This window comes from Eptatretus burgeri, chromosome 5 (assembly GCF_056783735.1).
Source record: "Eptatretus burgeri isolate ZD-2024b chromosome 5, Ebu_testis_v1, whole genome shotgun sequence".
In the NCBI taxonomy this organism is placed as follows: Eukaryota; Metazoa; Chordata; class Myxini; order Myxiniformes; family Myxinidae; genus Eptatretus; species Eptatretus burgeri.
This window is the reverse complement of record NC_140965.1, coordinates 94,166,990-94,188,887: the sequence shown is the minus strand read 5'-3', so window position 1 is coordinate 94,188,887 and position 21,898 is coordinate 94,166,990. Positions and strand designations below refer to the sequence as shown.

Sequence of the window (21,898 nt, the reverse complement as noted above, 5' to 3'; positions counted from 1 at the left end):
TACTGTTCTGTTTTTCCCAAAGTGTAACTTCACTGAGTACAACGAAAATAATTAAGTGGGTGTGGTGACCGCGGCTCGGTTCTCCATGAGGACATCCCCGGAGTTGGCCAAAATAAATTGGAGGATTAGAGTGAGTGAAGGAATGGGACAAGTGAACTTGCCGCGTTCAAGAGAGAAAGTAAAAATGTTTCCACTGGTTGCAAAGCCATGAATTTCCATACCATGGCAGGATGGTCGAGAGGTATGCGCACTCGCTCTAAGCTATCTCGCCTGGGTTCAAATTGCTTCACCTTTTTGTGCGATCTGCTTTCATTTAGATTGATATTTCATGAGGAGCTTGGAGCGGTGTTATCACTATCATGGAGTTACGGTAGTACTCCATGTGGAGGGATGATACGGGAAAAAATGGCCACCCATTCAAATGTGTACACAACTATATGCTTACAAGCCGGTTGGCGACATAGGTGGTCGCTAGACTAAGGCGAATATGAAATATGTAGATAAGAGAACACATCAGATGGCATTTTTGCCGTTCGTTGTTCCATATAGGAACATGACGAGCAACTGTCCATTCATCATTTGTGTTCGATTCCCTAACCCTCCGTTAGGGAATCCCCACGCGAACATTGGGGTGAAAGCATATAGTAATACAATTGCATACTAGTCGTACAGTTTTTGACGGATCAGGCTGAAAATTTTTGACAAAGAGGTTGATTATAGTGCGCATAAAAGCGTGGAAGCCGATTTTTGATTTTCGGAAAAATATATATAAAAATATTTTTCAGATTTTTTTTTTTCAAAAAATTTTAAAGTCCCGTTGCTAGGCAACGGTGGCGTCCATAGCAACGGTGCTCTAAAACATACAACTAGATCCTGGTATGAACGTACCAGTCAAGTTTCATCAAAATTGGTTGACTCCTCTGGCCTCCAGAGCTGTCCATTACATACAAACAGACAAGCTAGTCAGCGACATGGGTGGTCACTATATAATTGCATACTAGTCATAGTTTATAACAGATCGGGCTGAAATTTTTTGACAAAGAGGTTGATTATAGTGCGCATAAAAGCCTGGAAGCCGATTTATTTTTTATTTTTTTTATTTTTTTTTTATTTTATTTAATTTTATTTTATTTTAGAAAAAAATAATCTATATTAATATTTTTCGGATTTTTTTCAAAAATTTCAAAGTCCCGTTGCTAGGCAACGGTGGCGTCCATAGCAACGGTGCTCAAAAGCATACAACTAGATCCTGGTATGAACGTACCAGTCAAGTTTCATCAAAATCGGTTGACTCCTCTGGCCTCCAGAGCTGTCCATTACATACATACAGACAGACGGAAAACCTGAGAATAATGGTAGTCCAGCGACCACCCAACAGACATACAGACAGACGCAAAACCTGAGAATAACGGTAGTCGAGCGACCACCCAACAGACATACAGACAGACGGAAAACCTGAGACTAAGGGTAGTCTCACGACCACCCAATAAATTACCATAGAGTGAAGTCGTAAGCATTTAAAAGCCATACCTTTTATTCTCGAGTGTTTTCTGAACTACGTACCAAGATTAAAAAAAGATGCCAAGATACGTCGCTAAAGTACCACAACGAGAGATCGCTAAATTGCCAATTTGTACTTCTTCTCCTCTTAAAACAATGTTAAACTGTAGCCCAACCTCACCCTAACAGCTCCAGCGCATGCTTCCATACCTGACCTGACATGACCAACCAAACTCAACTGCTGAAGTAATGATAACTATTCCAACGCGAGGAAGTTACTTTGTCTCTGGGCAAGTGTATGCAACCCCAAATTAAAAATATATAAAACATTAATCGTTTCATTATGAAAACAAATCAAATGGAAATGTTGACTCGACCAAACCAGGCAGGGATTGTGGGATGGGGGAAAATGGACACTGGACAGAACCATTTGAAAAACGATACCTATCCAACCCATCCCCCAAATCAACTGAAACAAGTATTTAAACGATTTAATAACAGAGATGGATTTAATCCAAACCAAAAAACAAAATGTATAAAATGTGTATAAAAGCATTTTATTATTTTAAATATGATAATGGCATCGACATTTCCACGTATGTGGTAACCCACAAGGTGGATTGAACCAAACGCCAGGAATGAGCGGGGGGGGGGGGGTAGAATGTACCATAAGCCAAATTGAAAAACATATATGGATCTTATCCATACCAAAATAACAATATATATATATATATATATATATATATATATATATATATATATATATATATATATATATGAAAAGACATTAAGCATTTTCTTACTTTTAAAAATTGCAGAAACAAGAAAAAAAGAAAGAAGTGAAAGCAGGGATAAAATCTCAACAAAAATAACCAAATAAGGTTTGAATGACACCACAAACCTGTTGTGGATTACCATCACGACATCTTTTGATGTTGCTCCGTCATAATCCCACAGCAAAAGTAAAACATCAAAAGATATCGTGATCCATCTATCCATCAATCCATTGGGACCATACTCTGTGCAGAGCGTTGGTGCTGCCTAAGCAGTCTCCTTGGCTAATGGGCACGATCCTGGATGGGTTGCCACTTCGACACAGGATACACGCAAGCTGGCACTCATTTTGCCAACCTCGGAAGGATGACAGGCAGAGTCAACCCCACCTGGTATTAATTCAACAGCAGAGCGGGATTTGAACTCAGGATCCTCGGATTCCAAGCCCACCACCCTAACTATTGAGCCAACACCAGGCATGATGTCATGATGTTCATCCATAAGAGGATTGTGGTATCTTATTGTGGAATTGTAATGTGGTGTCATTCCTTCATTGTTACTTACGAAATCTTTAGATTTCGTAAGTATATTGATGACTTCCATCCTCTGTTTGTATGTTTGTGTGTTTGTGTGTTTGTTTGTAGGCATGATAACTCGAGAACGGAAGAAGCTACCAATGTCAAATTACACCACGTGATTCAATGGTGATTGCTCGTGCTGATTAGATTTTGGTCAAAATCGGTCAAAGGTCAAGGTCACAGTGAGGTCAAACATTCAAAACATGATAACTTGAGAACGGAAGAAGCTACCAATGTCAAATTACACCACGTGATTCAGGAGGGTGATGGCTAACCCTGATTAGATTTTCGTCAAAATCGGTCAAAGGTCAAGGTCACAGTGAGGTCAAACATCCAAAACATGATAACTCGAGAAAAGTTACCACAGGTATTGTTGACGGAGCGTGAGTTTGGAAGATCGAGGTAAGTTCGGCAGAATTTGTGTGTCAATTCGTCGAGTTACGGCTGTTTTCAAAATTTCAGTGTTGGCACCCATGGCGCAGAACACCTTGCCTAGTTGTAGGCCACGTGTTTTCGATAAAGATGGTGTTTAAAAGTCATTTTTCATCCCAATAAAGCTTATCGTCGCATGCCTGACTCGCTAAGCCGTTGGATGGTGTAAAGATTGTTTGTGTATGGCCGAATATTACGGTTTTATGACTTTTATAAAATAATATTAAATAATTCCGTAAATTCCTGTGGAGAAATGGAGTATTTTTGCTTCGGTCGATGTTACGAGTTCGTTTTAACTTCGATTTTAATTTTGTCTTCGGTTTTTGCGATCGCTTAGGACGCTTAACACTCGGTTGTCGAAATTCTGGTAAAAATCGGATGTTTTGGAGACGTTTTAAGATTGTATAAAAATATTTCACCCGCCGCGTCACATCTCATCACGTGGCGCAGCGCGCTCGAGCAGATGCGTCGTTGAGTCACGTAAAGGTTTTGCGTGTGCGCTCTGACGTCATCGCGCTCTCCCCGGCGTCCTTTCGAGTTGGGGGGGGGGGCGTCGAGTGTGACCTTTACGTTACGTTAATCCGCGGTAACTCGAGAACGGAAGAAGCTACCAATGTCAAATTACACCACGTGATTCAGGAGGGTGATGGCTAGCGTTGATTCGATTTTGGTCAACATCGGTCAAAAGTCAAGGTCACAGTGAGGTCAAACATTCGATTTTTGATGGTTTGGTACAGATAACTCGAGAACGGAAGAAGCTACCAATGTCAAATTACACCACGTAATTCAGGAGGTGATGGCTCGCGCTGATTAGATTTTGGTCAAAATCGGTCAAAGGTCAAGGTCACAGTGAGGTCAAACATTCGATTTTTGATGGTTTGGTACAGATAACTCGAGAACGGAAGAAGCTACCAATGTCAAATTACACCACGTGATTCAGGAGGTGATGGCTCGCGCTGATTAGATTTTGGTCAAAATCGGTCAAAGGTCAAGGTCACAGTGAGGTCAAACATTCGATCTTTGATGGTTTGGTACAGGATCATGGAAGAAACTTCTGGTTTGCGTCGCTACCTTCTCTGGAGACAGCTTTTATTAGACAAGGTCAGAGGTCAAGTTGACGATTTCGTAAGTACCAGTCTATGACTGCTTGTTTGGTTGTTTTTTTTGAGATTTCATCCCTCTTTTTTTACTTTTTTTTAATGTTTTTTTTCTGCTTGTTTTAAAAATGAATGAGGCATTTGTTACTTACGAAATCTTTATGACTTACGTCCTGTGTTTGTGTGTTTGTTTGTAGGCACGATAACTCAAGAACGGAAGAAGCTAGCAATGTCAAATTACACCACGTGATTCAGGAGGGTGATGGCGAGCGCTGATTATATTTTGGTCAAAATCGGTCAAAGGTCAAGGTCACAGTGAGGTCAAACATTCGATTTTTGATTGTTTGGTACAGAATCATCGTAGAAACTTCTGGTTTGCGTCGCTACCTTCTCTAGAGACAGCTTTTATTAGACAAGGTCAGAGGTCAAGTTGACGATTTCGTAAGTACCAGTCTATGACTGCTTGTTTGTTTGTTTGTGATGCTACTCCTCTGAGCTCCCAAGGTGAATCACGATGGAACTTTAGAGGATCACATTTTTTCCCACAATACGATAAAACCTTACTCGGGGGTTTTAAACTCATTTTCTCACAATTCATAACTTAAAAACACACGCGCCACCATCTGTTGGAAGGCGTGGAAGGCCGGAGGGAGGGGGTGGGTGGGAGGAGTGAGGGGAAGGGGTGTGGTGGGAGTCCGTAGGGGGTGGGGGAGGGGAAGGGATGAGAGTCTGGAGTGGAGGGAGGGGGTGGGTTGAGAAGAGGAATGGAAAGGAGGGGGTGGTGGGTTGGGAAGAGGGAGGGGAAGGGGTGGTGTTGAAATCTGGAGGGAGGCAGGTGTAGTGCAAAGAGGGAGGGAAAGGGGTGGGTGAGAATAGGGAGGCGACTGGGTCAGGTGGGAATCTGGAAGGAAGGGGTGGGGGTGAGAGGAGGGACCCGGCAATGCTGGGTACATTTACGTTCCCCCCTTCTTCATCGCCTCCCCCCTTCCTCACTCTTCCCTCCTATCTCCTCCCTCCTTTCTCCTTCCCCTCTCTTCCCTCCAATCTCTTTCCTCCAATCTCTTTCCCCTCTCTTCCCTCCTATCTCCTTCCCCTCTCTTCCCTCCTATCTCCTTCCCCTGTCTTCCCTCCTATCTCCTTCCCCTGTCTTCCCTCATATCTCCTTCCCCTGTCTTCCCTCATATCTCCTTCCCCTCTCTTCCCTCCTATCTCCTTCCCCTCTCTTCCCTCCTATCTCCTTCCCCTCTCTTCCCTCCTATCTCCTTCCCCTTTCTTCCCTCCTATCTCCTTCCCCTCTCTTCCCTCCGATCTCCTTCCCCTCTCTTCCCTCCGATCTCCTTCCCCTCTATACCCTCCTATCTCCTTCCCCTCTATACCCTCCTATCTCCTTCCCCTCTCTTCCCTCATATCTCCTTCCCCTCTCTTCCCTCATATCTCCTTCCCCTCTCTTCCCTCCTATCTCCTTCCCCTCTCTTTCCTCCTATCTCCTTCCCCTCTATACCCTCCTATCTCCTTCCCCTCTATACCCTCCTATCTCCTTCCCCTCTCTTCCCTCATATCTCCTTCCCCTCTCTTCCCTCATATCTCCTTCCCCTCTCTTCCCTCATATCTCCTTCCCCTCTCTTTCCTCCTATCTCCTTCCCCTCTCTTCCCTCCTAACTCCTTCCCCTCTCTTCCCTCCTAACTCCTTCCCCTCTCTTCCCTCCTATCTCCTTCCCCCCTATATCCTCCTATCTCCTTCCCCCTATATCCTCCTATCTCCTTCCCCTCTCTTCCCTCCTATCTCCTTCCCCTCTCTTCCCTCCTATCTCCTTCCCCTCTATACCCTCCTATCTCCTTCCCCTCTATACCCTCCTATCTCCTTCCCCTCTATACCCTCCTATCTCCTTCCCCTCTATACCCTCCTATCTCCTTCCCCTCTATACCCTCCTATCTCCTTCCCCTCTATACCCTCCTATCTCCTTCCCCTCTATACCGTCCTATCTCCTTCCCCTCTATACCCTCCTATCTCCTTCCCCTCTATACCCTCCTATCTCCTTCCCCTCTATACCCTCCTATCTCCTTCCCCTCTATACCCTCCTATCTCCTTCCCCTCTATACGCTCCTAGCTCCTTCCCCTCTCTTCCCTCCTATCTCCTTCCCCTCTCTTCCCTCCTATCTCCTTCCCCTCTCTTCCCTCCTATCTCCTTCCCCTCTCTTCCCTCCCATCTCCTTCCCCTCTCTTCCCTCCCATCTCCTTCCCCTCTCTTCCCTCCCATCTCCTTCCCCTCTCTTCCCTCCCATCTCCTTCCCCTCTCTTCCCTCCCATCTCCTTCCCCTCTCTTCCCTCCCATCTCCTTCCCCTCTCTTCCCTCCCATCTCCTTCCCCTCTCTTCCCTCCCATCTCCTTCCCCTCTCTTCCCTCCCATCTCCTTCCCCTCTCTTCCCTCCCATCTCCTTCCCCTCTCTTCCCTCCCATCTCCTTCCCCTCTCTTCCCTCCCATCTCCTTCCCCTCTCTTCCCTCCCATCTCCTTCCCCTCTCTTCCCTCCCATCTCCTTCCCCTCTCTTCCCTCCCATCTCCTTCCCCTCTCTTCCCTCCCATCTCCTTCCCCTCTCTTCCCTCCCATCTCCTTCCCCTCTCTTCCCTCCCATCTCCTTCCCCTCTCTTCCCTCCCATCTCCTTCCCCTCTCTTCCCTCCCATCTCCTTCCCCTCTCTTCCCTCCCATCTCCTTCCCCTCTCTTCCCTCCCATCTCCTTCCCCTCTCTTCCCTCCAATCTCCTTCCCTCCTATCCCCTTCCCCTCTCTTCCCTCCTATCCCCTTCCCCTCTCTTCCCTCCTGTCCCCTTCCCCTCTCTTCCCTCCTGTATCCTTCCCCTCTCTTCCCTCCTGTCTCCTTCCCCTCTCTTCCCTCCTGTCTCCTTCCCCTCTCTTCCCTCCTATCTCCTTCCCCTCTCTTCCCTCCTATCTCCTTCCCCTCCTTCACACGGGTATACCTTCACCACTTTGACTCATGATTTCTATGATTGAAAATCAACACTGCACAAGTAGGAAATACAAGGAACTTTAATGCAGTTGGAGCTAGGTCTTGTGGTCCATCATGCCTGCCCTGCATCAACACCACATTAATAAAATCTATCAATTTATCAAATGACAAACTAGAACGGGCACTCAGTAGAGCGCATACCTTCGCCAACACTACATTTTGCCCCCCCCCCCCCAGAAACCGTTGATTGTGAGGGTATTTAATCCCATACCACATCTGCCATCTCATATGTGTTATGATGGCTTAAAAAAATTTAATTTCCTGCTGTTTGACACTGATTCACGTACATTGTACAATTTCTGTATGAACTCCCTGACTTTTTTTGGGTGTCGGTGTCAAGTCAATCTGATGACAACTGGTCACATTATAAGAAATCAAATATTACACATCACAGGATAGGGAATTGATTTCTAAACATTTTGATTCTACTTACATGCAAATTTACAAGAATTGACCACGTTATGATAATAAAGGTCGTTGACCCCCCTGACCTTTGACCCAAACCGCTAACAAAGGTAATGACGTCATTGTGTCATATCGTATATCACAAGATTGGGCATTGAATTCACAAGATTTTGGCATTGGTTACATGCAAATTGGATAAAAATCGACCGCACTATGGCAAAATGACGATTTTGACCTTTTCATGACCTCGACCTTGACCTTTGTACTCTTAATTTTGTAATTGGTATTAGAGTGTGGGGAACAGAACAGTCAACATTTTGGTGTTTGTTTCATGCAAATCGGATAAGAATTGACCGTGTTATGACTAAAACCGCACATTTTGCAATGTCGTGACCCCCCCCCCCCCTGACCTTTGACTCCCAACCGCTAATAAGGGTTATTACGTCATTGTCATGTCACATATCACAATATGGGGCATTGAATTATGAGCATTTTAGCATTAGTTGCATGCAAATTGGATACAAATTGACCGCGCTATGGTAAAAAGACGATTTTGACCTTTTCATGACCTTGACCTTGACCTTTGACCCGATCGTTCCCAAAATCTAATCAAACGGTCCTCGGGTAATAACCAATCATCCCACCAAATTTGCTGCGATTCAGTTCAATACTTTTGGAGTTATGCGAATAACAAACAAACAAACACACATATTCACAAATAAATAAATAAATACACAGCAATCAAAACATAACCTTCGCAACAAAGTTTGCGAAGGTAACTATTCTTGCTCGTGAAGGTTAGTATTGGTATCATTCTCATTGGCACACAGGCAGAACAATGGATGGAATAAATGTTGATTGGGTGATGCTAACCCCTGTTTTAAGCAAGGACAAACTGACGTTTCGGATGTTAACCCTTCATTGGAGTTGGGTGTGTCCCTTGGATGCAGAGCGCTCCATCAATTTGTGCCCCACCACTCAGATTGATGGTAGTTATCTGTGTCTCATCTGTTTGCATTAGTTTATGGTTGTTCAATGATCTCACGGTGTCATTTGTGAAGAGTAGGTGAGTTATCGCCTGCACCCTGACCAAATTACAATTACTGCCTGAACCTATGAGGGGGCTCTGCATCAGCGGCACAGCTATTCTCCTATTCATGATGCAAACCCACAGCCCACATGTTGCATACACGATGACGATCCCAGGAAGAACGATGATTCCAGCTTAAAGAAGAAGAAGCAAAACCGCTCGTTTTGTGTCTTCAGACGCATAGAGCTGCAGAGACAGTTTTCCATTTGCTCAGGGGCACAATCCTTGACGGGCTGCCACTGACGCAGGATACTCGATGGCTCATTCTTCCTTCTAAGCTGGTGCTCGTTTTATCGACCTCAAAGGAAGACAGGCTGAGTCAACCTGCCTGGTGTTATTTTATCGTCACGATAGGAAGTCGAGTACAGGACCCTAAGATCTTCACCGTTAAGCCAACACCAGGCTTCCAACTTATCAAATGGTAGTGGATTATTTAAAAACTTGTAGGGACCCAAGGAACATCTGCCCAATGTAAAATGTGACTTCAAGTCCTCAACTCCCCCCCCCTCTCCAAACCCCATCATCAACCCCCTGCCAAAAACCATATTCGAGGGCATCGATCCCTTCCTCACTTCAAGCCTTCAAACCCCCTCCCCATAACTCCTCACTTCCCCTCCCAACTCTCTCCCATCTTTGTGACACCCCATAACCCCAAGTCCTCCCCCTCCCCCCAACCCTAACGTGTCATTACCTTCCCCGTTTCAAGCCTTCAACCCACCCCCACACCTCACCACAACTCCTCAACCCCCCCTCCCAACTCTGTCCCATCTTTGCTCCCACTCCTCCTCCCAACCCCTACTCTGTCCTCCCTTTCTCACCCTTCTCCCGCTAATAAAAGTGAATGGGTACTCCCACAAGAGCAGAATATTTAACGCTTTCCCCTACCCTATTTTTCTATCACCAACTTCACAGAAACCGCGGTCAAAACAGCTCCTACATGTCATGGCCCGTCACGGTCACCTGCCCAACCCATAATCCCGCGAGATATACAGACACACCGTGTTTTTGCAAATCTCAAGTGACCATTAGACCCGGAACCAATTCTCTTCTTCCTGATGCATTCACTGTACTGTATACACGTCGTTAAAAGTAAACAAATACGTTTTATTTCTCAATGTTGCAAGATTTCTAGAAGTCCTCGACCGAAGACCTCAATAATGACATGGGTTTTATGGTCTCTGGTAGAGTCATTAAAGAGAAAATGGCTGGAAATGATAGCAAGGACCTGCATAACCTCCACGGTAAAAACCCTGTTTGACAGAATGCCACAAAGTTATTTTGGCGGTGTATAAACAACAGACCACTGCCCCGATTGCTGAGGCTTATCTTCACAATGCCTGTGATGCCTATTGGCTCAAAATCATTTTAACTGTCGCTGGTCGTTTTGCACTCAAGGGAAATTTACATGGAGGGGGAGGGCATGGCGATTGTGAATATGACAGCTCCGAAGATGTCTGGCTTCACATAGTAGTAAACACCAACATGGCAGCCATATGATTTTTCAGGTTGAAATTGTGTTTGACTCGGGTAAACTGTCCAAGCAATGATGAACCTTTGACTTGGTGGAAAGCACCCTGTGGCGTCGGCGTCGTGGGTAGGCTTGTGCAGAAGAGGTCTGAGGCGTCGAAGGCTCGGTGTGCTCATCCCCTGAAGGCTCGGTGTCCTTATTCCCTGTTCTCACTCCCCATTTTTTTTTGTATACAAAGTCGAGGCTCATGGAAGAGCTAGAACACTGAGCGGATCAAGACTCAACAGAACAAAAGGAACAGCTGAAAGAGGAGGGAAACACCAACAGCAGGGTTGAAGGACAAAATCGAGAGAGATTTGGAAAATAAGGGATGTGGGGAGGAATGAGGGGAAGTGGAGGATGCATGGGGTGGACAAGATTGATATCGAAGTGAACTCTCAGGTCGGAGATGGGAGGATTTTTTGGAAAGAAAAAAAATTGGTGGGAGATGGGCTTTGGGGTGGGTTTGGGGGTGGGTGGGGTGTAACAGTGGCAGGAAAAAAAAATCATGGCTTTGGATTTTTGGATTAGGCATGATCTGAGATGGTGGTGAACAGCTGTCTTGAAGATGTAGAGGGAAGAATGAGATTCAAGAGAATATGGAAGTTGATTACTCTGATGGGGGGGGGGGAGAGTGAATGAATGAGTGGAGGTGAGCAGAATGGGGTTGATGGTGGACCACGTGCATTCTACAGAGACCTGGAGTGGGGGTGGAGGGAAGACAGAGCATGGAAAAAGCAGAGGGTGCAAGTCCAGAAAGCAGGCAGTAGAATACAGAGACCACTGACCTGTCTGTGATGGCAAAGTCATAGTCCCATAGTTTCAGCTTTGTTGTGGGAGGTAACAATTGTCTTGAATGCCTTTATTTCGATGGCGGAAAGCTGAGAAAGGTGTGAGGCAAGGGGAGTTCCCCCTTTACATTTATTACAGTTTCACATTTACCATGTGCTCTGTTCCACTTGTATAGATGAGAATCACAGGTTGTCTAGCCACCCTCATGAGGGGTTGGTTGAGGTGGGGGGGGGGCAGAATTGCTTTGTGCCCATAACTTGACCCTGCATACCCACATCACTTGTGCACAAATTTGTGGATATCGGTCAAACTGTTTTAGATTATATGAGGTTTGTAATGCATACCCACAGAGAATTGCTGAATTTTACTGTGATAATAAGTAAAAGAAAGGGTTTCCCCTCTTCAGTATCGGTCGTCTGAGGTTGTATTTAAACAGTACTCTCATTGGGTTGGAAACTGCTGTCAGGAGGTGTATGACAATGTATGTAGTCAACCTGTGGGTGACAAGTTTTCATTGTCCCAAGCTGCACACATATGCACGTGTGCTCAGTTCTCTCCTCGTACCTCCTGGTGATATCGTGATAATAGCAACCTGTTTTGGAGCAGTTTAATAGTCATGGTTAAATTTATTTCTTCAGATTTTTTAATGCTTTCTTCCTTCCTTACACTTGTGTGAACGTCACATTATTCGTTTTCATTTTCCCTGCTTTCAATCCCCACAGGCGTGTCTGCTGAAGCTTCTGTTCATATTTAGAAACCACACTTTATTGTAGACCTTTTTAATTTTAACAAAACAGATGATGATGATGATGATGATGATGATGCTTGTCCTGTGTATTGATGTTTAATTTTTGGTTTGTAGGAACACCAAGTACACCAACCAAAACCCTGACTCTGTCCCAACTCAGCCTGGTTAGTTCTCCAGGTCGACCACCGGGCCCAGCGAAGATTGCCATTTCCCCTCTAAAGTCACCCGCAAAGGTTAGTTAGCATCTCTTAGGAATTATATCATTAATTTATTTTCTTGTTTCCTCCATCCCATGACTTTCTCTCCCACCTCCTTGTCTTCTACTCCTTTTTGTGACCTCTTTTTCTTTCCTCTTTTGTTTTCTCACACTTGGAACAGAAAACTGCCTGACACTTTATCTGAGCAAAATGATAACTCAAATGTTTTACTTGCCATGGTGTTTTTTTTCTGCAATTCTGAAACATTTCTGAAGTTATGACAGTAGCTCAGACTGCTTTCTTTCTTAATGTTCACTCTCAGGGCTATTGTATTCCAAAATTTTATTTTCCTGCCGATGCAGCATATGAAGCAGTTCTTATTAGCTTGCCCCCCATGCAGTGGGAGATGGGGTTTTGCAGTTGCTTCTGTGTCTGTCTGTCTGTCTGTCTGTCTGTCTGTCTGTCCAGGTCATAACTATTTTACCATTTGAGCTTTTGTTATCAAATTTTCAACAAACCTTTATCATGAGAACTAGCAGAGTACCCACCCTAAGTGCGATCTTGTTCCAAGCATGCAACACTCTTCTGATGCACACCTTTATTTGGGCGGTGCATTGGCAAGTAACAGCTCTGAATAGGAAAAATAAAGAGCCTGGGTTACGTGCATGAAGAAAACGCATACCTACTGCTTATGATTCAAAACGCCTCGCTGCACTGGAAAATATGGGGACAGAAATACTGCACTGTAAATGGTGGAGATGTGTAATGCCACCAGGAGGTGACACTACACAAAACACATTTACATCGAGAATTTGCATCCCCCTCACACACCCTAAGACCACCGGCAAAGATAAAAACACCCCAATACATTAACTGGGCTTATGTTTATCCTCTGTAGCAAGTCGATGTAATTTGGCCAGAACTGTAGGAAGAGCCACAAACAAACACACAAACACTGGTCCATGAATTATCTTAAGGATATGGAGAAGACAATTAACAATTGGGGCAAAATGTAAAAGGGCAAAGTCATAGTAAGTATAAAAAGCATTGGTCCATCAGCCGTGCCAGGTACAATAGAAGTTGCAAACACTTCATCTTTTCTCATCTTTCCTTGCTCTCTAACATTCCTCGGGGTATGTTTCTGATAGCGCCTGGCTTGGTATAAGTTAAGATTGTAGAAGTTCTTTATATGGTATAGTTCTGCACTGTCCTTAATTATTTTTTGCAAAATATTTGTATGTCCTTTTGCTTAATTTATTGTAATAAATTGTTTCTGTGATAAATGCACCCAGCTCACATCGCCTTTTCCCTGTTGGTCCACTCAAGTCCGCACACAGTATAGCCAGGAAGTTCTGTCCCATTTAATTTGCTCTTATTAGTCCGTGCATATTCGCAGCTCTGCTCGACTGCACCTGATCCGGTGAGTTAAGTAGAGTACTCATTTGAGGGCATGAGACCTCCCCGCCCCTCCCCCCCACCTTGGTGCGGCCGTCCACATGTAAAGTATCACACGAAGTAGTGTAACCCTGCCGGATTGGCAGTACCAATTAGCACTTGTTGCTTCACAACCCACAGGCGCGCGGAGTTATCCGTTCCTGGTGATCTCAGGACCGGGAGTTCGAGAGGAACTCAAGTGCTTCCCCTCGTGGCGAAACTCGAACCCCGTATCCGTAACAATATTTCTAATTTATAAAGCTCTTTTTCACCACTGACTGACTGACTCATTCACTGACTGATATTAAAGACCAGTACCTTCCGGGTGACATGGAAAGCTGAAATTTTGCATGTTGATGGACATCGAAGCCGGTACACTGGACAAAATCACAGAATCATCGCACAACATCCATAAATGAAAATATAAATAAATGAAAAAAAAAAGAAGAAAATAGATCAATGAAAAATCAAATGCAGCTGAGCGACCCGAGACAATGGGAAAGCATGGCTTACACATTGTGTAAGCATACTCTGCTTGCATATATGTATGTGTAATGTATATGTATATATATATATATATATATATATATATATATATATATATATATACATATATATATATACATATATATAAAAATGACCGTTTTTACAGCCATTTTTCCCTGCTGTGCAGGGGTTTGGCTTTTTGTGAGGCAATGTTTTATGGCCGGATGCCCTTCTTGACGCCAACCCTGGTCGCCTCTTACGACACACAGGGATATGGTACACCTATTCTAACCGGGGCATACACCGGGACCAGTACACTGGCACTCATTTCGCCGACCTCAGAAGGATGACAGGCTGAGTCAACCCCCTGGTGTTAATTCAGCAGCCAATGGGGCTTGAACTCAGGACACTGGGATCCCAAGCCGCCACCCTAACCACTTAGCCAACACCAGGCTATATATATATAAATATATATATATATATATATATATATATATATATATATATATATATATATATATATATATATATATATATATATATATATATATATATATATATATATATATATATATATATATATATATATATATATATATATATATATATATACACACACATACACACACATACACACACATACATACACACATACACACACATACACACACATACACACACATACACACACATACACACACATACACACACATACACACACATACACACACATACACACACATACACACACATACACACACATACACACACATACACACACATACACACACATACACACACATACACACACATACACACACATACACACACATACACACACATACACACACATAGACACACATACACACACATACACACACATACACACACATACACACACATACACACACATACACACACATACACACACATACACACACATACACACACATACACACACATACACACACATACACACACATACACACACATATACACACATATTTACTTACATATACACACACATATACACACACATATACACACATATACACACATATACACACATATACACACATATACACACATACACACACATACACACACATACAAACACATACACACATAAATACACACACATATACACACACATACACACACATACACACACACACGTACATGTACATGTATGTAGTTGACAAAAAAAAATTGAATCGCATGTCCTGAAGCTCACCTACATCAGGAGCAACATTCACTCAAACACCCCGTAGACCCCACCGAGACCCTGATTTTTCTTTTTTTAATACTGTGAACAAACTTTGGTACATCATCGGTGATGAGGGTTGTGGTCAAGTTACATCGAAATTGTGTGTGTAGTTTCGGAGAAGACAGCAAATCCCTTTTTAGGGGGAGCGTCAACCCCTCTGTCTCCCCCCCCCCCACACACACACTGTAGACCCCTTTAATGAGCGCAGATTTTGATGTGGTTGATAAACTGGTACATCATGGGTGGTGAAGGTTGTGGTCATGTTTGAATTAAAATTGTGTGCGGCTTTGGAGAAGAGAGCAAATACCTATTTGGGTGGATCAACCCTCCCCCACCCTCCCCCCATCCCCATGGTGCACCTCCTTAATGAGCACAGATTTTGATGCGGTCAATACACCTTTACGTATCGGATATGAAGCTTGCGGCCAAGTTTCACCATTATCGTGTGTTTGGTTCAAGCGATTAATGACTGAAGTGTTTACTTACTCACTCACTCGCTCGCTCGCTCGCTTGCTCGCTCACCTCACTCACTCAAGGACACTGCTTGATCACAGTAAAGTGTAATTAAATTACTAAAGTCCAGGTTAGCTAAAAATGGGAACACCTGGGTAAATGAGGGACACAAAGTATATTGAAAGCAATGGCTTCCACACAAGTGTGGCCCATGCGTCTCGTGATTTGATGAGCATAACACTGATGTTATCCATATGTCATGGCCTTCTCGGTCACAAGGTCTGAACCCAAGTAAATAACATTCCAGCATGCATAGGGTCATGTATAAAAATGCTGCACAGGCATGGCTGCAAGAGGAGACCTCAGTGACTTTGAAGAGGGGTGATTGTTGGGGTGCGTTTGGCAGGAGCTTCAGTGACACAGCTCAGCTTGCTGATGTTTCATGAGCAATGCTGTCTTAGGTGATGTCGCCATGTAACTCTGCATAAAAGACATCAGCAGCAAAGTGCAACAGTGGGCAGAAGCACATACTCCAGGATGATGATATCTGTGCATTAATTTGGAGTGCAAGGCGAAGCAGGCGAACAACTGCTGATCAATTCCTGTAAATTTCAACCTGGGGCGTGAGCATCCAGTTTCTTCAAAAACGATTGGCCGATAACTCTACAGAGCGGGATGCTATAGTTGGGTTGCAGTGCACAAACCACTCATCACACCTGGCCAAGCACTTTTGGGAGTTCAATGGTGCAAAGAGCGTAGGCAATGAAGTACCGAGCAGTGGAGAAAGTGGTCAGATGAATCATCCTTCACCATATTCTTGATAAACGGACGAGTGTATATGTGGTGCTAACCTAAAGAACGCTACAATCCTGAGTGCTTGGTTCTAACAGCGAAGGGTTCTGGTGGTTCTCTAATGTTGTGGGGTGCATTTTCCTGGTGTGGTTTGAGTGCAGTCATTCCCTCAGAAGACAAGGTTAATGCCAATCCCTACTTGAATTGGTACTGAATGATCATCTTGACCCGATGTTGCAGCATTCCTTTCCTGCCAGGAGGGGTGTCTTCCACGATAACAGTCCCATACACAAAGCACATGTGGTCGTCTAGTGATTTGATGCAAGGTCTGAACCCAATTAAGCATTTATGGGATATCCTGGAACGATACCTAAAACAGCGAGTTCCACCTCCATCAAACTGGTGTGAGTTGATTGACTTTCTCGAGAGAGAATGGTGCCGTAATCCTCCTGCAGAATACCAGATGCTGGTGGACTTTATGCCACGGCGCATACAGGCCGTACTGACTGCATCTGGTGGCCCAATGCTCTATTAAGTGACTTTACATTGGTGTTTCCTTATTTTTTTTGTCCAGTACATATACATATATATATATATATATATATATATATATATATATATATATATATATATATATATATATATATATATATATATATATATATATATATATATATATATATATATATATATATACACTGGTGTTGATCGGCTCACGACACTTACCTCACCACATTCTGCTAAAGTAGGACAAAATCTCCATGTTATTAAATACACCTCACCGCCACGTAATTTGAAACGCCTAACCGCCACATTGTAAAAAACATACCACCATGTAACCGCCACATTATTAAAAACACCTCACTGCCACGTAACCGCCATGTTGTTAAAAACGCTTCACCTCCACGTAATTCAAAATAACTGCTGCTGTACAAGTCAAAACGCCTCACCACACATCCCCATAGAGACAGGCTTGTTTTAACTGATGATAAGTACATGAGTTGCTGTGTTGTCATGATGTACACCAAGCAGAATTCAAACATTTATTTTGTAAATTTATTTGTAAAATTTGTGATATTACATTTTTATAAGCAATTTAAGTTGAAGATTTAAGTTTAACCCCAAAAAAATGTTTTCAAACAAAAATACCCTGAGGATATACACATGAGAGAGGTAGGTACAGCCCAGAAGTTTGGTACAATTTCACAAAAGTTTGAGGGAGTAGTTCAGTGACAACTCACTTTACAGAAATATTGTTACGAATTCGGAAGTCTTGAGCACACAGCGTACAGGTCCTAAAGATCAGTTATATCGGTAAGTATGTGTTTTATAGATAGCTCCCTTTTCCCTTGTCTCATGGGTAAATAAATGTTCATGCGCTGTGAGTTACTTTTGATAGTTAGGATTTCCTTTTATTTGTAAACACCATCAGCAACTGATTACTACAGCTCTGCAGAGAACAACAACCCTCTGCTCCCAGATTCTCCGCGCGCTCGCTGGGGGAGGGGTCATACCCCCACCCACCGATGCGCTGGGCAGCGCGCCGAGTGGGGGAGGGTCGAGCCGCGTCGGAGCGCATAAAAGGGGAGTCAGTCAATCTGTCTAGGAGAAGCTGGTCTGGAGCCTGGGCAGAAGCTGGTCTTGGTCGTCGTCGTCGTCGTCTTTGTCCTCCTCCTCACGATTGAGAGCTCGAGAGATGCCAGTCCCTGACAAGGACCGCAAGGATTGGGCGCCGTGCCTCTCTCGGCGAACGGGCAAGCTTGAGGGACACCATCCCCCGCAAGAACCGCAAGGGTCGCTCGCCGGTGTCCGGGATAGGTCGCCTCTCGCTGGTTCCCAGGTCGACACGAAGACCACATGAGGTGGACAGGTCCATGACAGACCCTGGTCTTCAGCCCAACTGTCCTCCGGGCTGAAGGTCCGAATAAAGACCATTTGGTCCGATTCTTTGGGTGTGTGCGTGTGTGTGTGTCCGTGGGCCCGTCTGCTAAGTAGCGAATTGTATAAGTGCTTTTTGCTTGTATATACGTGCATTTATTAATATTTGGTTTAGCTCTGCCCTTATGTGCTCCCCTCGTCCCCAATTGTTAACAAATACCCCGATTGTTAAATGTTTCAGCTCGTTCGTGTCTATTTCTTCATTGGCTTCGCGTGCTGCGTGTTGGAAAATTAGCCAGGCCGTTGCAACGGGATATTTGGGACCGACGGATCTCAGCGATCAAAATGCACACGGAACAGGTACGCTAAGTGGCTCGTTCCCTACGGGAGCTATCGAGGGTGAATTTCCCCAGTAGGTTGGACCACATGGGTATATACACAGATGCCAACCCTCCCGATTTCATCGGGAGGCTTCCGAAAATTCACCCAAACTCCCGCCCTTACGATCACTATCCTTATCCTCCCGAAATTTTGATATTTTTGCACTGTTCACTAATCAGAATGTACTAGTATGAGAATTGAATGAAAAGCATCGTCTGCTACGTATAGCATGTGGTAACTCCATAACGTTCGCTGCTACCAAATTGTACGTAAAAAATTGCAAATTCAAATGAGGAGCATCGAAACATTGGGTCTGGATCTCGCTTATGCGATCATGCACTGAGATTTAGTGCATGCGGTATGTGTGCAATACAGTGCATGCGGTATGTATGCACAGTGTATATGCATGCGATACGCTCACTGCATGCAGCTGGGCCCCGTACCAGCCCGGCGGTCGCGACCACCGTGCGGTGTTTAACAGCCGCTAGAGTTCTACGAGTCGCGCTGCAGCTGTGGAACATCGACTTCGAAGTTACCGATGCTTCAAGCCCTCGATGTTGATTACGAAATGGCAGAAAAGAAGCTTACGAAGAACAAGAAATGGTCTCAAAAGTACAAGACCGAATACAGTCTCCAATACCCGTGTATTCGAAAGTCTGAAAGAGGAATTCATCATGCGTATTGTACAATATGCAGCGTTGATATTTCAGTTGAGCACGGAGGTCGCGATGATATTCGGAAGCACGTTGGAAGCAAACGGCACACAGACATTGCAAAGGAGAGATCTTCGAGCACGAGTACCGGTACACTTCTGAATTATTTCACCAAACAAGGGACAAGCGAGGAAGAGGATGTTACCTGAGCGGAACTTCTCTTTAGTGGATTTATTGTGGAACATAACTTGCCCATATCAGTCTCAGATCATGCTGGACCTCTATTTCAAAAGATGTTTCCAGATTCAAAAGTTGCTTCAAAGTATGGATGTGCAAGAACAAAAACTTCAGCAATAATTGGTGAGTTGTCAAATGTTACTGCTTCATCTATTGCCGATATTGCTAGACTAGCTCCATTTAGCCTAGCTACAGACGGTAGCAATGACAGTGGTGAGGCCCAGCTATATCCTGTCCTGATTTCGTACTATGACAACAGTGCTGGGATTGTGAAGCAAGGTTTGCTAAGTTTGCCTGCGTGCAAACAAGATTCCACTGGAGAAAACATTTTCAAACTGCTTGATCATGAGTTCAGTGACAGGAAAATTCCGTGGGGAAATTGTGTTTCCTTTTGTGCTGATAATGCCTCTGTCATGGTGGGCAAGCACAAAGGAGTCACTGCTTATATCCACAAACAAAATCCAGAGTTTTTTTTTTTTTTTTTTGTATACCTTGGTCGAGGCTCGTATGAGAGCTAACACACAACTCACAGCAAGGAGGCATGAGACAAGAGGGGCGGGAGTGCTACATCATGGGATGCCCTTGCCATATGATGCACAATACGGCCAAGAAGGCGGCTCAGGCCTTACCCATTGAATTAGATGACTTTCTCATCGATATTTACTACTACTTGGACAAAAGTAGTAAACGCGTCAAAGGAGTGAAAGCACTGCAAGAACTCTGTGATGCCCCGACACACAAGATTCTGAAGCATGTCGCAACAAGGTAGCTGTCCCTTGGTCAGTGCCTAGACAGGCTGATTGAACAGTGGGAGCCACTTCGCCTCTGCTTCAAAGAAGAAGTACGAAGAAAAATGCAACCAACTGTAGCCAAGACTCTAACAACGAGCAAGAAGGACGGCACTGTATCTACTGCCAGTACTGGCACTGCAGGATCAAGCACTAGTGGAGCAGCATTCACCACTACCACTGCAGTATCTGCTGCGAAGAAGACAGCAGGGACAGCACCAAAACCAATGCTGAGAGCAGGTAGCATCACCGGCCCTTCATCACGTTCATCTACAAAGCAGACCCCTTCAGAGTCGAGAAAGACTGTGATAGTCCCATCTACAGGCAAAGAAGGACCCAAGTTAAGTTCTGCTTTTGCCAAATCACTTGATAGAAGCTCAGCAAAACCTTCGAATCAGAGGTCTTCTTCCTTGGCTGCACCTACCTCAAGCTCTCTCCTCAAACGTAAAATTGGATCTGGTACTACGAGTCTGACCTCTTCTGCTGGCAGTAAACGCAAGTGTGATCGCCCTGCGGCTAAGTGTACTACGAGTTCTACAACTAAAAGCGCATCTTCCTCAAACACTGTGCAGGAATCTAGAGAAAAACGTGTCAACAGGATGTTCTTGTCTCCACAAACAAAACTCTATCGTTTCTTCCTTCGATATGCTAACAAGCTTTTTGAGAAGGGGAATCTTCTGCTCCAAAGAGACGAACCCTGTATTCATCTCCTGCACGGAGAATTGAATGGTCTTCTGAAAGATATCTTCGTACGGTTTTTGAAACCATCGGTGTCATCGGTTGCTCTGGTAAATGTACCCTTCTCTGACAGAAATCATCAGAAGAATGATGAGGACCTCATGATTGGGAACGATGCCAAACTGTATATAAGGGAACAAAGGAGTCTCAAGAAATCCACCTTCACTCTGAGTGAGTCAGACATCCAAGGTTTCTTCAGTGCAGTTCGCTCATATTATGTGAAAGCCTGCAATTACATCTTCAAAACCTGGCCGCTAGATGATGAATTAGCCAAGCATGCTCAGGTGCTGGATGTTAAGCTACACCAAGAAGTGGGGTTTGACTGTGTGGAGTTTTTCATCAAGAAATTCCCCTGTCTGTTCAGTGGCGGTGATAGTGACATAGACAGTCTTGAGAGTGAATTCGCTCACTACCAGGCAGACGCCTCCATAGCTACAATTGCTACTGAGACAGTGAGAGTGGATGAGCAGTGGCATCGGATTTCACAGCTCACAGATCCCTGCACTGGTGCCAAGAAGTATCCTAATTTGAGCAAAGTGATGAAGGGAATCTTGGTCATTCCTCATTCGAACGCATCATGTGAGCGGGCACTCAGTCTTGTACGGAAGAATCATACTGAATTTCGTCCCAGTTTGAGTGTCAAAA

At 44.4% G+C, this 21,898-nt stretch overlaps 1 protein-coding gene across 8 annotated transcripts in view; it reads left to right on the top strand.

Annotated features, from left to right (window-relative positions):
• Positions 1–21,898, top strand: part of LIN54 (lin-54 DREAM MuvB core complex component) — a 100,040-nt gene that overhangs the window by 21,431 nt on the left and 56,711 nt on the right. For all 8 annotated transcript variants that reach the window (XM_085882941.1, XM_085882938.1, XM_085882936.1 and 5 more), the window contains exon 4: positions 12,064–12,182. In XM_085882941.1, coding sequence (XP_085739067.1) covers positions 12,064–12,182 — 119 coding nt within the window. The remainder of the gene's footprint in view (positions 1–12,063; positions 12,183–21,898) is intronic.